The sequence below is a fragment of the Diadema antillarum genome, unplaced genomic scaffold (genome assembly GCF_040938485.1).
Source record: "Diadema antillarum isolate AM-2024a unplaced genomic scaffold, OU_Dant_1.0 seq00000383_RagTag, whole genome shotgun sequence".
In the NCBI taxonomy this organism is placed as follows: domain Eukaryota; kingdom Metazoa; phylum Echinodermata; class Echinoidea; order Diadematoida; family Diadematidae; genus Diadema; species Diadema antillarum.
In genome coordinates, this window is record NW_027271381.1 from 677,159 (window position 1) to 698,851 (window position 21,693).

The window sequence follows — 21,693 nt, forward strand, 5'->3', positions numbered from 1 at the left end:
ATTGTACATATCTGAGTAAGTACAGTCCATAGCACGTATTGGTGCAATGATATCAAAAATTAAATAGAAACCAAGTTCATGCTGTCATTACCAAGAGTTTATTTTGCCATATATATATATGGCTATATATGTATATATATATATATGCACATATATATATATGGCTATGATATGTATATATATATATATATATACACACTTGGTGAACGGATGAACCTGAATACGGATGAACCTGCTGTCAACCGAGTGAACTTGTTCCAATAATTCTATATATACTGTAAAACATGATATATTCGCGGCACGAAATTTTCGCGAATTGGAGCCGTCGGCCTTTTTCGTGGTAAGAAATTTTCGCGAAATGCCTCTTGCGTTCAATGCATACAGTGTAGATAAGAATTTTCGCGTGCATTTTAATTTCGCGAATCTTGGCGCTCGCGAAATTCACGAAATTAAAATGCACGCGAACATTTCTCGTTTTGCAGTATATATATATATATATATATATATATATATATATATATATATATATAATATTTATATACATATATAGGCCTGAATTTGCTCCCCTCCCCTCTTCTCCCCCACCCTACCCCCATGAACTCGGTGCCCTTTCAAACAAAATCAAATTCTTATACGTTTGGTGAAAATCTGGGCAAAATCTGTCATATAGGCAAAGAGGAACTGAAAATTTAATTTTGCTCCAACCCCCTTCCCCCTCCCCGTGCAGGGCACCCCTGGAGCCGCCATAAGCAAACGTGAAACTATAATCATACATCGTATCATCATATAGCTGCTTAGCTTTAGTCTTTTTTTATGATGTGTGTGTGTGTCTACAGAGGAAAAAAAAATCCATAGTTCAGATTTTTTTTTTTTAATAATAATTTAGGGAGCGGCTCCCCTTCCCCCTGATGGCCGGGGGGGGGGGGGGGGGGGGGAGAGGTACTCATGTAAACATTTTCTATCACCCTATGATATGACTACTATCTTCTAAGTTGGTGCAAAAGTTGGTGGGGTTAAAAAAAAAACTGTCATTATAGGATATTCGATAAGGAGCTGAAACTGTAAAGGTTTTGCCGTATCGATCCTCGATGCCCCCCCCCCCACGACACAGGGCACCCCTGGATCCACCATAAGCAAACTTGCGAAACTATAGGAACATACAGTCATTTATATCTTAATAGCACCAACTTAGTCTTAACTCTTTTGTTCTAAAGAACAATGTAAAATCAATTCATAGTTTAGGGACTTTTAAGTGAGTCTCCATTTCCACCTCCCCCTCCCTCCCCCGTACTCATTGTAATTGCATATGCTAACAAGTTTGGTGAAGACCGGGGGTGAACATCCATTAGGGGAGAAAATGAAAACGGAAGGTTCATGCGCAGTTTTGATACAGATCTGATCAAGATTTCATACAGTTTTTACATTTCCCGTTACCACTGAACGTTTGTACATTTTCCATTGGTGCAATTATAGAGATTTGTACTTTGGGCGAGACGTTTGTTCACACCCCCGCCCCGTCCCCCGCCCCCACCCTGTATCGCTATGAGCGAACATAATGCTGGTAGATTACTGTGCACCTCAAATAATGTATAAGCAGTTCGTACCGATATCCTTTTTCACATCCTGAATCGTCAAATGACGCACGCAGCTACCTGTCGACAAAGACATGTAGATCTGCAGCATGCTGCATGCAATTTGCAGTACTTCGACTCATTAACCTGTTTAATAATAATACATTCATTACTCGATCAACCGTAAGTACATGTACAGTACTACTACTGGAATCGCCTTTCACTGCCGCCAGCTTACAAAGAGAATTTGGTCGCTGATCACAGGAAAAAATGGTGAGTCCATCCTTGTCAAGCCTTGATATGATTTGTGTATAGAATTGAGATTGCCCTTGATCACTATTGTTTGGAGAGCACAATTAAGGGGTCTTATCTCATCAGGGATTCTCTGGGAAGCCGAGAGTGTATAGGCACTCGGATTCTTGTTAATTATGTCAGTCTACAGCTAGCGAGGAGGAATATTTTCCTACTAATAATCTGCACTTGCAGGAACTACAGGACGGACTTTGTCGCTAATTGTCTCTGCGGGGCTGTCCCTCTTCACTCCACCAGTGTATAGAACCCGGAAACACGGAGTCACTGGTATCGGTTGTAGTGGTAGTACACAGATTGACTTGTACAAACCAAGTACAGTTAACCATACAGTTAGCGGTATCAGGCAGGAGTGAAGCTGCAGTCTGTCTTTGTTCCATGTTTTGTAATCGTTCCGATGTCGGAGTGCTTCGAGTTGGATAGACTAATTGTGACCCTTGTGGGCAAAGCCTCTTCTTAGGTGATCTACTATAATGGTGTAGATATCACAAGGGCCATATGCATTTTGTATGACGTTGTAGTCACAAATTGTGATTCATAATATTCGTATAGACCTATGTGATGCCGTCTGTATGAGTTACTTGGCATTCCGATCACCGCAACGGTATAAATTTACAGTGTAGGCCTACTTATAATAACCCTGTGTAGTCATTGTTCCAATCTTCAGCATGTGAGTTTATGAAAAATTGATAATCACTGTATTGTGTGACTTTTCTTTAAAAGCCCATGGTGTAATCATTAATGTCCATTTACTTAGAGTGAACAGCAAGAGTAATACAGGTTACATATGCACTTTGGAAACTAGCCATTTGATCCACTCTAACCATTACTATGAGTTGTTTGTTTGGTTACTTGATTTTCACTGAAAAGTACATAATTAATCTGCAGAGGCAAATTAAATCTGAAAATAGTTTTATATTTATATGAAGTTAGTGCACAAACTTCTTCCTTTCTGTACCCCTGTGTATGTCACACTTTTGGTGTAAAGATCAAGTGGGCAGTTTTACTAGGCACAATGTACTACAGGGAAGAAAAAAGTTTTTACACAATTTCTAGTCTCTTCCATTTATTAGCTAGTTTATGAGGGATTTTTTTTTGTGTGTGAAAATGAAATACCACAGCTGTCTGGTAAACAATGGAAATATGACATTTCTAATTGTCTGAGCTAAGATCTCTGCAGTATTGCAAAAGTACACATAATTATGTAAGCATCCACTTATGCACTCAATTCATTGAAGGGTACTTATTACAACATTACACCTTTTTTTTGCAAATGCTATTATCATTTTTATTATTATCATTATTATTACTAGGCCTATTATTATTATTATTATTAGCGTCATTATTATATTTATATTATTATCATTATAATTGTTATTATTTATTATTATTATTATTATTATTATTATTGTTATTATTATTATTATTATTATTATTATTGTTATTGTTATTATTATTATTATTATTATTATTATTATTATCATCATCATTATTTTCCAGCCAAATGAAAATGACAAAAATGGTTACATAACTTACATTCACATGGAAATGGCACAGTTGACATACAACACAAAGTATGACCAGGGAAGCAATGCCATATTATGTATGTGTATGTCAAGTTTGTGGGCATATATAGTACTGTATATCTTAAATTCAATGTTTAATGATTCACCTTTATAAATTTTCTGTGTGCATCCATTAATCATTCAGATGCTATGATGGAGGTTCTTGCTACCTTCTGGCTGCTGGTGACAGTCGCCGCTTCTTGCTGTTTGGCAGAATGTCCCTATCAGTCGGCTGAGTGTAATAAAGACTTCCCTCAACTGACTTGTGATGGTAAGTATGGAAGGGTATGATTGGGACAATGTTTATATCATGTAATACAGTTTTCTGTCATATTTTATGTTAAAATGCCAATAAATAGATAAATTGATGAATAATAGTAATAGTAGTAGTAGTAGTAGTAGTAGTAATGATAATAATAATATTGATAATAACAGTTATTGTTATTATTATTATTATTATTATTATTATTATTATTATTATCATTATTGGTTTACATGAGAGATATAGAATAGAAAGGTGCATAAACAGAGTCATATGAAGACATACAGGTGTATGGTATGTTCTGGACTATAGGAGGTCTACAGAATTTCAGGGTTTCAGGGTTTCAGCACCATGTGGTTTGACAGCCTAACATCCAGATATGTAAATGTCCACATAGGAGGCATTCAATATGAAGTTTGGAGAATGTGATATCATACATATATGACAATTTCCGAGTGTGTTTCCATACCTTAATACTATTTTGGACCCACTGTTTACTTTCAACACATGGACCATGATTGAAAAATAAGAGCATGTACAGTACAGATCTCTTTATCCTTTGTAACCAAAAAAATGAGAGTTATCATTGTTCACATCACATGATAAAAAATTTGTATGTGATTTACAAAGCTCTACCATAAAAATGCAGCAATATATGTTATGTAATAATATTGTTGCTTTTGACATTTTGAAGTTTTTTAATGTCTTTTACGAATCGTTACCAGTACTGCTATCAGTAACAATGTTATGGTAAAGCACATAGGGAACATTGATTTGCTATATGCACTACCGAAGCTCAGCTATTATTATTATTCATGTCACTGTGAAGATAAGTGTTGAATATTAGGTCAAATATAAGAAGTACTCGTATATTAATTATATAGCAGTTATACATGTATTAAGCAATATTTATAAAATATAAGTTATACTGTATAGTATAAATTGTGAATATCAAAGTTCTATGTACCGTATTCATTAACTCCTCTTGTAGTGATGTGTTGATTATCATCACCAATTGTCATAGTTTCCACACATCTCATTTTCAGCTTCCAGATTTCCTGAATTCTGCCATTCCTCATACAATGCAGAGGTCAGTGTTGAAGTTGGGGGGTTTCTCTGGCTGGATTGCTCTGCAAATAACTTCTGCGCCATTGAATGGAGAAAGGAAGGGTAATATGTGTTCCTAAATCCAAGCCAAAACATTTTGAATCAATAAGTTTTATGTCACAGAGTATTGCTGAAGGTCAGGTTTTTGTAGCATTTTTGTATGTACAATTTTTTGCTAATTATTCTAATTTTTAAAAATAGTTGAATAAAAGTTATACAGAAGAATTTAGCTGGGGGAGATATAATGTAAGGTTTCTGAGAGCGGCAGAACATGTCAGTTGATAATATGAGTGTTGCTGGTGGAATTGTAAGGCATTTTCAGATTATCAATCATGATTGTGCAAGATGGGCCAAGAGAACATGTACTTTACATGGTGTAGGGTAAGTGTGTACACCATGAAAGAAACTAAAGCCCAAAGTAAAAGTGGATTGAGTGAAAGCTGCAATATAAATAGCAGAACACAGCAGTGAAAGTTTGAGGAAAATACGACAGTCGATTTAAAAGTTGTGAAATTTTAAGGTTTCAGAGCCGTCATCGCTAGATAAGGAGACTGCTACACTTCATGACGTCTTTTTGGACAACAATATGAAGAAAATATAAGAAAGAGTCTGCAAAATTTCATTTGTCATGAAAAATATATATTCCATTGACTTGTTAGAGACATATGAAAAGAGTAATATTATTCATCCTGCTTTGTGAAAGAGGTATTAAAGTCAAGTGCTCTTCTAGTTCTATTGTGCTGGAAAAGTAAAAATATGCTAAGTTTCTTTGTATTTTCTTCATATTGTTGTCCAGAATGACATCATAAACTGCAGTAGTCGCATTATCCAGTAATGATGACACCAAAATTTTAATACTGCATAACTTTTGAATCAGTTGTCCAACTTGCCTCCAACTTTCACAGATGTGTTCTACTAAAGTGATTGCCCAGTTATAACCCACAGAAAGTAGCCAAAATGAATTTCCTCTTTCACATTTTTGCAAGAGAGCAAGCTCAATGCTTTAAAATTATATATAACTTGTTAAAATTTGCAGTTCCATAGAAAAGGAATAAAAGAGGGTGTAAGGATTATAGGATCACTCAGGCGTGCTGAGCAGAAACAACAATGAAGATCACAGTGAAAGCAGTGCTTGTCAAAAAAAAAATGGTCCAAGAAAATTGCTAATATCATGATTTTGGCTTTGATTTCCAGAGGAGATGACTCTCCCAAGTAAGACACTCTTTTAAAAATTGATTCAATCAACCCAAATGACTATTTTGGTCCGTTAATGAGAATCCTAATCTGCACCTTTTTGCAGGTTTTTATCCGGATGGTCAGTACATATGGCTGCATTCACTCAATCCTTATTTTTATGTGGGCTTTGCATGGTTTCCTTTTGTGTCTTTTGTCCATTGTTTGATGTTTGTATAGAATCCACATTAGGTTTTCTTGTCATCGCACAGAATGTGTGTGGCAGCAGAAAGACTTGGCATATTTTGAAGCATGCAAAATGAGAATTTTCCAAATCCTATCAAAATTAAAAGTTCTCTTTTAAAACTTGCAAAATGGGGTTTCTCATACCATCTTTATCATTTGGTACCTTGGTATGAGACATTACTGCCTTTCAATAAGACAATGTGTATTTGTGTTTCATGCATTTTGTATGGTTGATCATGGCTATTTCCATTTCTTCCAGACTTTGTTCAAAGCACACTGTGTCATGAACCAGAAACTTGCTGAAGACAATTTTCACTTGAACATGCTAACAGGGATGTGGATACATGGGACTACATCAATTATTAGTGAGTTTTATTCTTTAAGGAAAAAAAAAAACAGGAAGCAAAACTGGAACTAGTGACTTCATTGATTGTCAAAATGTCTGTAGAGGTGCTCTTGTGGAACACCAGTTTCTGTAGTTTTACAGTGTTCAAATGTAATGAAGGATCCTGTTTTCTAAAGGACTGGAATATTTGTAAAACTTTAAAGGGGTGATATAGTGTTGGTTGAGATGATGATTCAGCTTTTAGTTTTTTTGCAAGATACTTACAAAGCATTTTATAAAATGCTGAAGAACTTACAATTCTGTGAGGAATTCAGATTTTATTCACTGAAAATCATTTTCAAATGACTGAGATATATTCAAAAGCAAACTAAAACAAAGCAATCCTAATAAAACATGGGTCCCACCTTCTATTAGGATCACATTTCAAAACCAATTTCTATAGAATAAACTTCTAATTCCTCTTAGAATTATATGCTCTTTCATATTTCATAAAGGGTTTCTCATTTTCTGAAAAACAATGATCATAAAACAGTTAAAAACTCGAAGTCCCATCCCATCTAAAACTATACCATCCCTTTAAATATTTTTGATACCATGGGTCCTCCAAGGCCCCCCCCCCCCCCATAACATCATCAAACCTGCCTGCCTGGTCAGATGTGGACTTACGATCTCTTTGCATTTTGCCTCCTTTATGTGGCTTTGCATGGATAAACATAACATCATGTATGTATGTGTGTCTTTTTTGCCCGCCAGCATTCTGTACCGATTTAATCTTACTGTGGACGGTAGCTTACTGGAGCTGGAATTGTCGGAATGCAACCAGACACTCAGATTTAGACAAACTTGGAGGGATGCTGCTGGGAATTACACCTGCACTGTGTCCAATGGGGCACAGTCTGTTCAGAGACACTTTCATGTTCAAGTGCAAGGTTGGTAATGTGGTTTCTCTGTTCTATAAAGTGTGTGCTGTGTGCTTGAAGTTAATACAAAGATGTGTAGCAGATCATGATAAGCTTGACCACGGTTCTGTTTCATAAAACTTGTTATCAGTAACAACTGCCACATTTCTGTGACAAATTTGCTCTCCGCCAATCAGATACAAAGATTTCTGTAGCTTATTAGAACTATCATAACTTGTTATTGATAACAAGTTTTATGAAATGTGAGGCCCTGGAGTCCATGCACTTCTACTGCTCTCAGCAATAGGGAGCTTTAGATTTTAGACGCGCGGACGTTCAAAGGAAAAAAAACATGCTCTGAGCGTGCGCAGAAGCACACGTCAAGTCGATTTATTTTTAGCTTGCGTCGCCTGAGTTTTTCACTACGCGTACTGGGCTATTTTACGTCCGCACAGTTTGCAACGTAGAGAACTACTTCATGCACTGATCATCTGGGGACGCGATTTTATTTTTTATACGTTGCGTCCCAGCGTAATCTAAAGCTACTTTTCAGCATGACGCAGGGGAGAGGAGAACGTCCAGCGCACTCGTCGTCACATACGTCTGCGCGTCAAAATCTAAAGCTCCCTATTATCCCTTTTTGCACCCAGGCAATCAGCTTTAATAGCTTGCCATCAAACATTTCATCACATTCAGATACCCACCTAATCTTGACCTAGTTGGAGATTAGCAAGCCCACTCAGGTATAGCAATATTCCTCTATCCAATAGTATACAAATGACGCACAGGTCTGAGTGCATCAGTCAGTAGTGTGTGCATAAGGTAAATATCGAATGCTTAACCCACGAGGCGAAGCCGAGTGGGTTTAGGCTAAATTCCATAGTTACCGCATGCACACTATATTCCGACTGACGCACGAAAAGACATGTGCGTCATCTGATTTATAGAATGGGTAATTTTCTTGCCAAAAACCCATTTTTCTATTGTGTTACCCGATGACAAAATGACTGGATGCATTTACTTTTGGCTTGCCATAAACGAGCATGCATCAGTTTTTACTGGACGCACGGCCAGCCGTGCAATTAGTTTTTACTGGACGCATGGCCAACCTGATTGCGCGAACGCTTGCTTAGTGCGCAAACCTTTGTTACAAGTACGCGTACTCTTGAAAAGTGCGTGATAACATGTTTACCACTGTGACTCAGCGTGCGGCCAGTAAAAATCAACGCATAGCTCTCGACTAATCAGATCGCAGGATTCTCGCTACCCATTCTATAAGAGGCCATGGTGACACAATTAACTTGTTGGAGACTAGTCCCAAGTGGTATACTCGGGCAGGGGTCTATTGGAAATGCGTGTTGTAGCAAAATCAGCCCATCCTCAACGGGTTAAAGGATTAGAAGGATTAGAAACTGGCAATCTCTGTTCATCTTTATGCGTCATGATGTAAGCCCCCTGTGTGCCGCATTACTCTGAGAATGCAACGCAGGCATGCTATGGGAAAACATTCTGTTTTTCATGTCATGTAACTATTCATAGATCTTTGTTTTGATTATGAAATAAGCAGACATACTTTTTTCAATATATTCCAATTATTTGAGTGAGTGTGTATTGTATGACTACAGTTTGTGACTTTTCTTCAACTTTCCAACTTACGAAAGTGCATGTGTTGCTTGTTTTGCTGAAACATCTCCCCCTCCCCCTCCCCCTCCCCCCAAAAAAAAACATACAGAGAAGCCATTTACAGGCAATTTCATCATACCCAGAACCCCAAACTGCACTGACAAGGCAGTGGCGCCGGGCCAGAATGTCCACTTCTTCTGCGAGTTCTGCGCAGGTGACAAAGCGAGGCAGTCTGACGTGCAGTGGTTCTTCAATGAGAGTGGAACCCTTGTGCCGATTCCAGAACTTTCTATGAGAAGCCCAGAGAATGATTACACCAACAACTACACCACCCAGCTGGAGTATGGCCACAGCTGCTTTACAGACAAGTGAGTTGATGGCCATGTTACAGAAGCATTGTGGGTAAAAGGGTAATGAAACCCAAATATTCAATCATGAGGAATGAGTTAATGCAACAATATCAATTCTTTATGTGCTACGTTCGCATGCCTGACTTCTCATATTCTCCTCAAATCGCACAAAGCCACCCAAACCAATCGATAAATCACCAAATGCCACAGGACGATGGAATACGTTTCTTGTGATTCCATTCCTGTCACAGGTAGCTTGATCTTATGTGGTGATTTGCTATCAAGTGGTGTTTCCTACTGGATTTGCGAGTAAATTCTAAGTTTTTGGCACTGTATTGTGTGCAAAAGTCATGCCTCTACAATAGTACAGCTACTAGTTATTTGAAAGAAAAAAGATCATAGATTTGTCATACAATGCATCAAAGCAAAGCTTTGCATTTTCTCTACAACTTTGCTCATTGCACGTGCAGGGTAACAAAATTGATTTAACTTACAGAGATTTGAAAAGCACAATGTTTTCCCAAAGCATGACGATGTTGCTGTCTCAGAATGATGTGGCACATTATGTACCATGGGTTTACACCATGGCACATAGAGAGTTAATAGTACACATCAGTGGAGGATGAGGAAAATCAGACAATCTGCTGAAAAGCTATGAATATCACTGGATGAGAAGGCTACAAGATTTTGTGGCATCATCGCAGCATAAAGAAAATATAAAGAGAATTCCTCAAAATTTCACTCTTTATGAAATGAACACATGCCTTGGGTTTCTTCATGATACTTGTTACTGATACACGTTAAGGGTGATATAATTCTCCCTGCTTTCGGGAAGAGGTAAGTCGATTACTTTTTCATTATGCTATAAGAATTGAAACATTTTGAATGCTCTCTATATTTTCTTTGTATAGATGTTCTGCAGTGATGTCACAAATTGTTGTAGTCTTCTCATTGAGCCATGGAAGCTCCAAAGCTATAAAATTAACTGCAAAACTCTGCTGACTGAACTGTGTATTGATTTTTCTTATCAAGTGAAACAAAAACATACACAAGCATACAAAGAGCTTTAGAAAGTTTGCTGTCACTGTCAAATTTTCTGTGAAAGAACACACACACACACACACAAAATCACCACATTGTTAGACTGGTTGTGTGATGGTTTTATTTCAATTAGATAATGGGTACCGGTACCTGGCAATGATAGGAGTATTTTGCTCTTGTACAATAAAATTGGCAAAACAGCTTTTTTTTTTAGTAGCAAAGAGAAGATAAAACATGAGCTGTTTGATGTGGACAGTAACCATTATCAAGAGAGTGTAATAATTCCATGTGATTGCCATCCAATTCCTCAATAAATAAGCAAAATGTGAGGAAAGTCTACTGTGACATTAATTTGTTCATCTATATTGTATAATCTAGAGAAGATGGGGCCTATTTATGATTAATATTCCTAGGAGTTTAGGATCTCAATTTGTTTAACTGGGCACCATTTACCCCTAGGTGTCCCCCTGCGTGCCCCAACCCCCCAGATTTAAGGAATATTTACAAATATTCTTCTCTAGAACCAGAAGTGATAAAGCTACTTGTAAGTTGATACTATGAGTTAGTACATGGATGACTATAATTTCAAGTTTGTTCATTGCAGATCCGGGGGTGCCCCCCCCCCCCCCCCCCCATAGGAGCCTGAGGGAGGGACGGGAAGAGAGGGGGAGGAATCCAAATGTGTGCCAAAATTGTGCATCTTAATCCTTGAAATTCCTTGATGGATTTTCACCAAACTTGGCAGGTAGCATTCCTAGTAAAATAGGATCTCAATTTGTTCGAATGGACATCATTCTCCACCTGGGGGCCACAGGGGGCCCAAACCTCCCAAATTAGGAAATATTCAAAAATATTCTTTTCTAGAATAAGAATTTATAGAGCTTTAAGTCTTTTTCTTCTTTATTTTTCAAACTGCATTGTCAAACTTTGTAAGTTACTATTGTGATGGAGTATGCAAGTGGACACCATGCCCCTAGCTCTCAAAGCTGCCCCCTGCCCGAGAATGACTGGAAGGTGAACTTGCGATACTCTGAGGTGAGTGCGAGACCCCCAGTCTCTTGTTTCAGTTCCATCTTCTCAATGTTTGCTGTGATCATCAAATTTAATGATTACCAGCCTGGCTTCATCTCTCTCTCTCTCTCTCTCTCTCTCTCTCTCTCTTCACTCTACAGTATTGGAGTGCAGTCTGTTGGTATACATCTTTTCATCGGAAACATAACTGAAGAAGCTTTAGGAAAGTATGTCATTGCTGCAAATTACACCCTGGATGGAAGAATCATAGCCAACAGCACGAGCGTCAACCTGTCTTTCAGTAAGATAATGTCTATCCATGGTTCCATGACAAATACTCCCTCCCCCCTTGACAATTACCCTAGACCCTTTTCTTGGCCCTAACCCTAAGCTTAATCCTGAGCCCAATCCAAACTCTAATCCAATTCTGGTTCTCGGGACCAGCAGTTTTCTTTCCTTATATCAAAATTTTGTTATAAACCGAACAAATAAACAATAAAAAACATAGAGCTGATAATGTTGTGGTCTGGATTTCACTTCATTGTAACCAGAATTTCATTATAACCATGTTTGTTGTAACAGAAGTACACTGTACGCCTATTCATGTCAGGTTCGTGTTTATGTCTATCTTTGTAATTTCTTCCCATTTCAAAACAACTTTCATTAAGTTTTTTTTTGTTGTTGCAAGCAATCTATCTGATATAGTACACGTGGCACATCCCATCTTAACCCATGAATTGAAAAGTTGTATGATATATCATTACAATAAAAAAGATGAAGTTACTGTGCATATATTGGTAACAAGATTAGTGCAGTCTGCATCAGTGATTTTCAAAAGGTTTTCTGACTACTGTCGCAGTAAGCAAACCTGAACTTGGCACACTGCTCTGCATGAGAAAAGTATGAGTGTGGCGAATCAAGCCTTACTGAAATTTGATTGCAACTTTCGTAAGGCGCCCAGGCCACGCTTCTTGTTCCTCTCTCTTTGGAGTGCATTGAAAGCTGTTTCACTGTAAGTGTTATGTGCATGTTCATATGCTCTTCTGTTAAAGGGATGGTATAGTATTGGTGGACATGAGAATTGGGCCTTTAACTTTTTGTGAGATACCAAGAAAACACTTATGAAATAGTACAGAGCATGCCATTTTAATAGGAATTCAAATTTTATTTGATGAAAATCGGGTTTGGAATTACTGAAACATCTAAACACAAAGTAAAACAAAGCCATCGTGATAAAGTGTGGGTCCCACACTTTATTAGAATTGCTCTGTTTTGGATATCTCAGCCATTTCAAAACCAATTTTCATCAAATAAAAGTTGAATACCTCATGGAATTACATGCTCTTTTATATTTCATAAGAGGTTTCTCATTATCTTTCCAAAAAATGTTAGAAACCTGAAATTGGCTCTCAACCAAAACTATACGACCCCTTTAATAGCTTCACTAATTTTCCAGTGTTGAATGCAGTAGAGGTTTTTGTAATACTTTCCTTGATGCATGCAAAAACTTACCGTATTATGACCATTTCTGTTACTCCTTCCTGATGCTATCATTGATTGCAGGCATTACCACAAGATGATATCAAAAAGATTCTCCCCACCCAAATATCCATTAGTATGTACTGTCGATGATTAATTGATTAGTATATTGGACTCTACAAGAATATACAAGACTGGGTCAATTTATCGCATTGCTGTTGCCCTCACAATGAACAACTGAAATGAAATATGGCTTCAGAAAAAAAAAATTGAACCATTTGCAGTACATTTTTAAACCAGATTAACACATAACATAGAGACAAAATGCAAGAGGGCAAAAAAATGTAAACATTTTTTAGGCCACTCCCCTTATATATCTACCACCTGTGGCAATATTGTAAGGCTTTTGACAAAACCATCAGACCAAATCACTTGTGAAAAAGAATGATTGAAGATTAAACATATTTCATGTATCTCATTTGTTTTTTTCACCATGGCAGAGCCTGGTCCAATTATCAGTGTGAGGCTGACCATTGCCATAGTGATGTCACTGGTCCTTGTGGTTGCCCTGGTAGCCACGGTAACCATCACATGCTATATGCATCATCTGACTCTACAACTGTGGTGGAAGAATCGGTACGGCAAGCTGGAGGAAAATGGTACGTCTGTGTGATGCTGGTGTAGGGGTAGTTTGGATGTTGCACGTTGATTCTGAAACAAGGATCTTACTTTTCACTGTAGTGCTGTTCTTTCACGAGTCTATTTCAACCTGAAGAAAATGGGGAAAGACTGTTTTACTTTCAGTTAAAGCTTCAACTGTTATTTAGGATGAAAATTAAAGATTGAAAAAAAATACCAATAACCTTTTTAGACTGCCTTATACAGTTATTGCATGCTCCATCGTGCACTATACTGGATTTATTGTAGAACGACAAATACAAAATTATCCTGAGTCCCGTTTTGTTTCACACTGGCCGTAGGCTGAGGTGAAATAGAACTGCAAGAGGGATAATTTAGCATTTGGAGTTCTACAGTCCAGTGCTGGTGCAGCAGTAGAACAATGAACCCCTTGATAAACATGCATTTTTCATAGGTCTAGGCCCAACGAGATCTGCTATTGATTTCATGCAGGGAGAGTATAAGAATAATCTTGTGTACATAATTATGTACAGTGGCGTAGTGCAGTGCTGAGCAGACTTGGGTATGAACTCATACTTTTTGTGTCTTGTGCTCTCCTCTCTGCATCTTATAATATGCTGAAAGTATTGTAGGCGTTGCCCTACGTCCCCACTACGTAGTATTGCTGCACAGTATCGCTGTGTAGACAATTAAAGTGTAGGCATGTCGTAAATGTTTCAGTATAGGGCACGACCGTACACTATACTGAGTTTTTCCACACGATTACACAATGCAGTCTAACCAATCACAGCACATAATATACTTGACCTATTTACAAGGCCATGACGACACAGAAAGGACAAAGGGGATTAGGTAGTCTCTATTCATTAGTGATTTGTTTCCAAGACACCAGCAACAATAGATGTACAAAGCTTAGAAAGGACTAGTGTATGTTACATCATTTCAGTAACTAACATGACTGCTGGAAGATGTAGAAGTAGTATATTGACCTGTATGTTTATTGTCACAGATGGACATCGGTGTGACGCATTCATCAGCTACAGTGACGCAGCAGATGACTTGCAGTTTGCCATATTCCTGAAGACCTTTCTAGAGGGAAAGAACTACACAGTCTGGCTTAAAGATATTGATGCTGCTGTGAGCAATGGTGAGAAATGCCCCTCAAAAATGATTTGTTAACCCGTTGAGGACGGTTTGATTTTGCTACAACACGCATTTCCCATAGACGCTTGCCCGAGTATACTCGTGACTCATCCTCGACGGGTTAAAGAAATCCAATTCCTTTTCTTAGATTGGGCCAACTTGTCACTTTTGTAATGAAGTGAACATGGAAATTTTGGATTTTATCTGTGCAGATGTGCATTTGTATGTATATATATAGATAGATATAGATGTGCATTTGTATGTATGTATATGTGACCCGCTACAACAAAAAGGTCCTAAAGTCGCGCACGGTCGAAGCCGTGAAAATCGAGTTTGAAGTCAGAGCATTAAAATTGGTCAAAACTTACGATTTTCTGATTTTGATATATTATTGGAGTCTAACATGTCTTCTATCATCTGTCGAAATTTTGAAGCAAAATGATCAAAGGAAAAATAAAAAAATAGCATTTTTCTGAGCCATGTTTTTTTTGGCGTTTCAACGAAGCAGAAACTGGTTCGAAAATTTGGATTGAGTGCCACAGATAGGTTCCGCCCCTAACAACGACCAGAGTGATCTCATTGATCAGTTTGCCGCTTGCTGCTAACCGAAGCGTAAAGCTCGCACACTGCCCAGTCGACTGGTGCGTGCGGGCGGAGTGCGCTATGCTCAGCTGCTTTTCACATCCTGGTCACTGATTGGTTGGTGAGGAGACCGCCGACGCTGATGTGCTTGAATGAACTCTTCGGGGGTTGCTAGGGGCTTACCTTCTATTGTCCAGAGGTGAAAACTGACTTGCATGTCCCTTGATCGCGATTGCGTCGAAAGGAAGACTTTTAGGGCGCTTTTCTCGAAACAGTGATTTTCCAGACGTCTCGACATGCTCTCTTTTAAACATCGATATCTCCGCAGCCGATTATTTTTTATAAAATGTGTTATATATCAATTTAAAGCAGAAAGATTAGGGGATTATATCATGCAATTTTCAAATAATCGACCTCGCCCGACTTTAGGATCATTTTGTTGTAGCGGGTCACATATATATATATATATATATATATATGAATAGCTGTGCATTATGTTTGCATGTACAAACATAGTACGTTCAAATTAATGAAATTCTTCCATCAAGATGTTTATATTGCAACTGATTGACAAATTGCCCTACATTGACATAAATTAGCACCAGATTAATCAGTGTTCAGTTGTAGCCTCGTTGATATTTTGGCCGCCTGAAAAAGAAATGTAGTGGCCCGAAATAAATGGAAATCTAAAAATTTATCTTGAAGTTTATAATATATGCATGCTTGTGTATGATAATGTGTAAGTGTGTATATACGTACGTCTCCCATGTATCACCTCTTGAAAGTTGGATACACCGACTTCAATTATTTCACACTTTTGATCTCAAGATACTACAAAATAACTCAATATCCTGGCAAATCGTGTCAGCCAGACAAGTTTCTTTTGTAGGGCTTTCCAATATATTGCAAGCAAATTCCAAACAATGGAAGATGAATTTTGAGTCCTTCTGAGTACTATGCTTAAGCTTTAATATTGCCATGGTTTTGAGAGTATTTCAAATGAATCCCTTCTGCTTTTTATATGCAGCCCTCATAACTGAAGAGATAGACTACATGAAACAGAGTAGACGGTGTATTCTCATCATCTCCAAAGAGTATTCAAACGCCAGACACAGTCGGTTGCTGGTAAGTTACTTTCAAACTAATTGAAATTTTGATGGGCAAAGTGGGAACAAGCGTAACATACACTCTCAAAAACTTGCAAACATACAATGTTTGGGTTGGAGATCTATTTTCAGTGTTTGGTATAACATAATCTTTCAACTATATATATGAAAACTGGAAGCCTAACTTAAGTTTCAGTAGTGTTTTTTTTTTTTTCACAAGTTTTGTACATTGACATCTTTTTGATCCAAATTTGGTTTCCTCTTACTTTGGGGTCCTCTGTTTTGACCTCAGAAGGTACATACATTGTATAAAATTGTGTGTGTGAAACCCTTCAAATGCCTTTGCAGAACAGTTGGCAGTGCAATACTTAAAAAATATCAAGAAGAGAAGGAGAATGTGTTTTAGGAGTATGCCAAGGAGTTCAGTGAGAATCCTTGCAAGTGCCAGATACTGTAAAACAAGGAATGTTTGCATGCATTTTAATTTTGCGAATTTTGTGAGAACCAAGATTCGCGAAATTAAAATGCACATGAAAGTTTTTGTCTACACTATATGCTTTGAATGCCAGTAGCAATTTGCGAAAATTTCATGCCATGAAAAAAAATTGTGCCTCGAATATATTGTGTTTTATTTCCTGTAGACTGTTTATGCTTTATATTTCTTTGTGTTTTTATTCTTTGCAATTTTTATGCCTTGACTGACTTTTGTAATAGTAACAACTTGTGAAAATGTTGTGTACTGGTACTATATTGTAAAACAAATACATTGAATATCATGTCCAAGGTGGGAAATTGCTATCTTTTCCCTTCATACATGATAATACTTCTTTTTCATTTCATCAATGCAATTCTCGATTCCAAATTCAACCTCTCAGGAAATCAACTTACAAGTCACAATTCTTGAAATAAATGTAGCAAACTAAAAAATGTAGCAAAAGAAAAAGAGATCTCATAATATAATACCTTTGGAATAGGTGGCATATATAGACCGATTCAGGTTCGTTGAGGGCAGCAGACAATTTGTGGTACTGGGCGCAGCCATGAGCTCATTTTGAGGTGTCTTAGCCGACCCCCCCTCCTCTCCCCCACCCCCGGGCAACATGTTTATCACGCACTTGTAACAAAGGTTCGCGCACTAAGCAAGCGTTCGCGCACTCAGTACAAGACGCCTATTGGCTAAAACGACCATGCATCAGTTTTTCATTCCGCGCGCGGAAGGGGGTGGGGGAGAGGGATGGGGGGGTCAGCTAAGACACCGCGTTAATGGCGCTGCCCATGCCAAAAATACACATAGCGTGTCACAGAATCGGTCTATACAGTACAGTACATACAAATCAACAAACAAAACTGTTCTGAAGCTTGCTTTGGTGTTCACATCAAAATATACACTAGTTCTACAAACTGAAAATTAAATAGACAGCATCAAATTAGTGCTATGTCTTGGTCAGCTTTACTTTTTTTGTCCTCAGTTTTTGTTGTTGTTTTTTGTTTTCAGCTAGTGAATATCTTCAGGTGTTCCAAAGCAAACTCACACTTGGAGTTCACATGTTGAAGTTTGATTCATGTTCACTCCAAATATTGGCCTGTATTAGCCCTGCTGTTACATATATTATATTTTTTTTAAATTTAGACTTTGCAGAGGCAGAGAAGTTTGTTGAATCAGAGAAAATGACCAAGTTTGTCTTGCACACTGATATTTCAAGTTTGCACTGATGTTGTTGTTCAGCTGGTCAAATTTTGATGATGACTCTTTGATGGGCATTACAGAATGAACTCGCCACGGATCAGATCCTGAGACGAGAGATCAAAGTCATACCCATTCTCTACGGGGACGTCACTCAGGCCGACCTGAATACAGACCAGCAGCTCACCAGAATCGTCCAGCTGTCTCCCTGCATCATCTGGAAGGAGAAACCTCAGGGGAGTAACAATGCCCCCCAGAGGATGGGGGGAGAGGGAGAGCTACGCCTTGGAGTGGAAGAGGAGGGGGGTGACAGACTGGAGGACCATCTCGTAGCCGAGGATGCAGCGATGAGCAGGAGGCAGAAAAAATTGCAAGCAAAATGTGAGAAGAAACTTCTGCTCCAGATGCCGGCCACTCGCACAGAAAACAGTAGAAATAGAGTGGTCTAGCCCAGTCTGAGAGACCTCCAACAATTTTAGAAGTTGTTTTAAAATTCACTTACTGAGCTGCATTCAAACATGCAAAACTTTTTAAAACTATGCTGTCACAATCAAGTATAACATCCTAGTAGCCATTTTGCATGAAAAACCTGCATAAAATTTATAAGGTTAATTTCCTGGTAGGAAAAGAAAAGTGTATACGGTCAGCTATGTTTAATTCATGTTTTTGGAGATTTTCTGGAGGATTTATCCTGCTGCTTGCAAGTTTGAAGAATAAATCTAAGAATAGGCAGTGTTTGAAGTCCCATCTTGTGAGGAAAATTCTTGGTGCTCTGGTGCTGTGGGGTCACATGGCATTATAATACTCAAGTCTCTTTGGCAAGCCCTCCCAATATCAAAGGGAGCTTGTCTTCAGATGACATCGTGAAGCACATTCAGAAGTGAGTTTTGTTTGTTTTTTGTTTGTTTGTTTGTTCATATCCATCTGAGAAGATGGCTGGATTGCCCATATTCAGCTATGCTAAGCTTGTCTTCTGTGGGGTCCAGTTGGATGTGAGGTGGGACCACTTTACCGGGTTAAACACCCTGCTCTTTGCGATGAATGAATGAAGCGGGATCTTTTATGTGCATGAGTTGTGACTCTTCATACATGGGACCTCCATTTTATGTCCTATCCGAGGGACAGAGTGTTTTACCCCTTACTAGAGGGGACGGTATGCTTACACACAACATTGCCCAGTCCCGACTCAGGTTCAAACCCGGGCCCTTAGGATTGTAAGGCAGACGCGCTACCGACGCGCTACCAACTGAGCCAACGTAACTCACAGCACACTGTGGATTCTTTCTTGGATGTGATGTGAGGATTTAATATGGTCCTGATAAGGACCTACTCAGTCTTGATGTTTCAGTAAGCATGTTCCTGCTGTCCTCGGGAGAATTCGCATCTATGTAGGCCCTATATGCCCAGTTATAATCATGTCTTATTGATATCTCAGGACCAATCCCGCATCCAAGAATGAATATATGGTGTACCATGAAACCATCTACCACTACACGTGCTGCTACCATGGAAACCCTCAATGCATCATAAATCACACTAATGTCACAACTGTAAGTGCACAATTCATTCAAGGGTCAGCAGACAGGGAAGTCAATTTTCTGAGTCCACTTTGCTCATAGTTTAGAATCATTAAAGGACAAGTCCACCTTCATATACAAGTGGATTGTGTGAATGCAGTAATATTAGTAGAACACATCAGTGAAAGTTTGGGGAAAATCGGACAATTCATTCAAAAGTTATGCATTTTTAAAGTATCTGCACAGTCACTGCTGAATGAGAAGACTGCTACAGTGTATGATGTCATATGCGTACAACGATTATAAAGAAAATAAAAAGAGAATTTCACAAAATTTCACTTTTTGAATAAAGTGCACATTTCTTTGACTTGTTACTGACATATGTTAAGGGTGATATTATTCCCCCTGCCTTCTGAAAGAGAGAAGTCAAGTGTTCTTTTGTTATGCAAGAAAAGTGAAAAATATGTTGAATTTTCTTTATTCTTTCTTTATATTGTTGTACACATATGACATCACAAGCTAAAGTAGTTTTCTCATCCAGCCTTGACTGAGCAGAAACTTCAAAAATTCATAACTTTTGAACAGATTGTCAGATTTTCCTCAAACTCTCACTGATGTGTTCTACTAATATTGCTGCATTCACTCAACCCACATGTCCATGAAGGTGAACTTGTCCTTTAAGTTTCTTCCAACTTCCTTCAAACCGAAGGGCTTGACTTACAGGGTGAATACTGCGCTATTTTAGCATTAAGTAGCCATTGGTGTGTAACAAATTGAGCATTCGACGCTAAAGTTAGCCACTGGAGCAAAGGGAAATGTTTCCACAGAGGCTACAGTATCTTGTTATTATGCTTCTCAATGTCTAGCAATAAATGCACATGTGACTTTTGGTGTGTGAAAAGGAAAAACTGTTCTTTTGTCATCTCAGGAATCCCACATGCAGTCAGCGAGAATATCATATCTCTGAAGATGTCCTGTATGTCTCCTCTCAAACTGCCTTGCCTTGTTTCAAAACTTGTACTAGACTGTTTTTATCACTATTATTTGTATTATTATTATTATTATTATGATCATTATTGTCATTGCAGGGCTCCACACTAACTTTTTTATTTGGTGGCCCGATGGGGCCACCAAAATCACCAATTTCAAATTTTTGGTGGCCCGAGAGAAAAATTTGGTGGCCCCCAAAAAACAATAAAAAACGTTAAAATTCCTGCTTTTTTGTGATGAGTCAAATATTTAAATGTTATCATAGTAAGAATTGGAAGCTGGACATATTATCTACTCATAAATAAACCTCAACAATCTCGCAACACTCACTCTCAGGCACTCATTCAGTCCTTTTCATCCATCCTTTAAACAAATTTAACTGCTGAATGGTAAGACTAAGTATAAATATTCATTGACAGGCACATGGGTTGCAACATATTAACATAAATAAATGACACTTTTCAAAAAAATTTAGTGGCCCGAGGCGGGCCACCAAATTTGCCCTTTTTTGAAATTTGGTGGCCCGACTTTCATTTTTGGTGGCCCCGGGCCACCGGGCCACCGTTAGTGTCGAGCCCAGGTTATTGTATCATTGTCATTATGAGGAGTATGATGATTGCAATGAATAGATACACGTAGTCATGATTAGTATTTGTATTAACATGATCACAGTTACTATTATCTACATTATTGTTATCATCACCTCTGCATTATCATTTATCTATTTTCGCTGGTGTGTGTGTGTGTGTGTGTTGAGAGCGTGTTTGTCTTTTTTTTAGCAAGAAAAAGGGATGTACTACATATGTACTGTAGATGTTCTTTTTTGACATTCTTGCTGTCATGGTGCTGGTCAGTCAATGAACTCTGGTAGTAAATTGACTTTTCACTGGGGCATGTAATAATTGGCACCTGAGGTGTACACTGTAGATGAATTGTGAGTTATGTAGGCCTACATGGATCTAAGGCGTAGGTACTGGGTAGAAGCCTTTTGTATTTGTGTAGAGACTCTAGAGAGCCAAAGCTTGATATTCTTATTGTAAGTGCTGACTC

At 38.2% G+C, this 21,693-nt stretch overlaps 1 protein-coding gene across 1 annotated transcript; it reads left to right on the forward strand.

Moving 5' to 3' along the window:
* The first annotated feature begins 1,610 nt into the window (after positions 1-1,610).
* On the forward strand, positions 1,611-19,757 carry LOC139731725 (interleukin-18 receptor 1-like). The gene is made up of 10 exons (XM_071642605.1): positions 1,611-1,844; positions 3,591-3,716; positions 4,754-4,877; positions 7,333-7,508; positions 9,211-9,469; positions 11,665-11,804; positions 13,483-13,641; positions 14,631-14,768; positions 16,374-16,471; positions 18,220-19,757. The coding sequence occupies exons 1-10, from the start codon at positions 1,763-1,765 to the stop codon at positions 18,583-18,585; spliced, it is 1,668 nt and encodes a 555-aa protein (XP_071498706.1). The 5' UTR covers positions 1,611-1,762; the 3' UTR covers positions 18,586-19,757.
* The last annotated feature ends 1,936 nt before the right edge of the window (positions 19,758-21,693 follow it).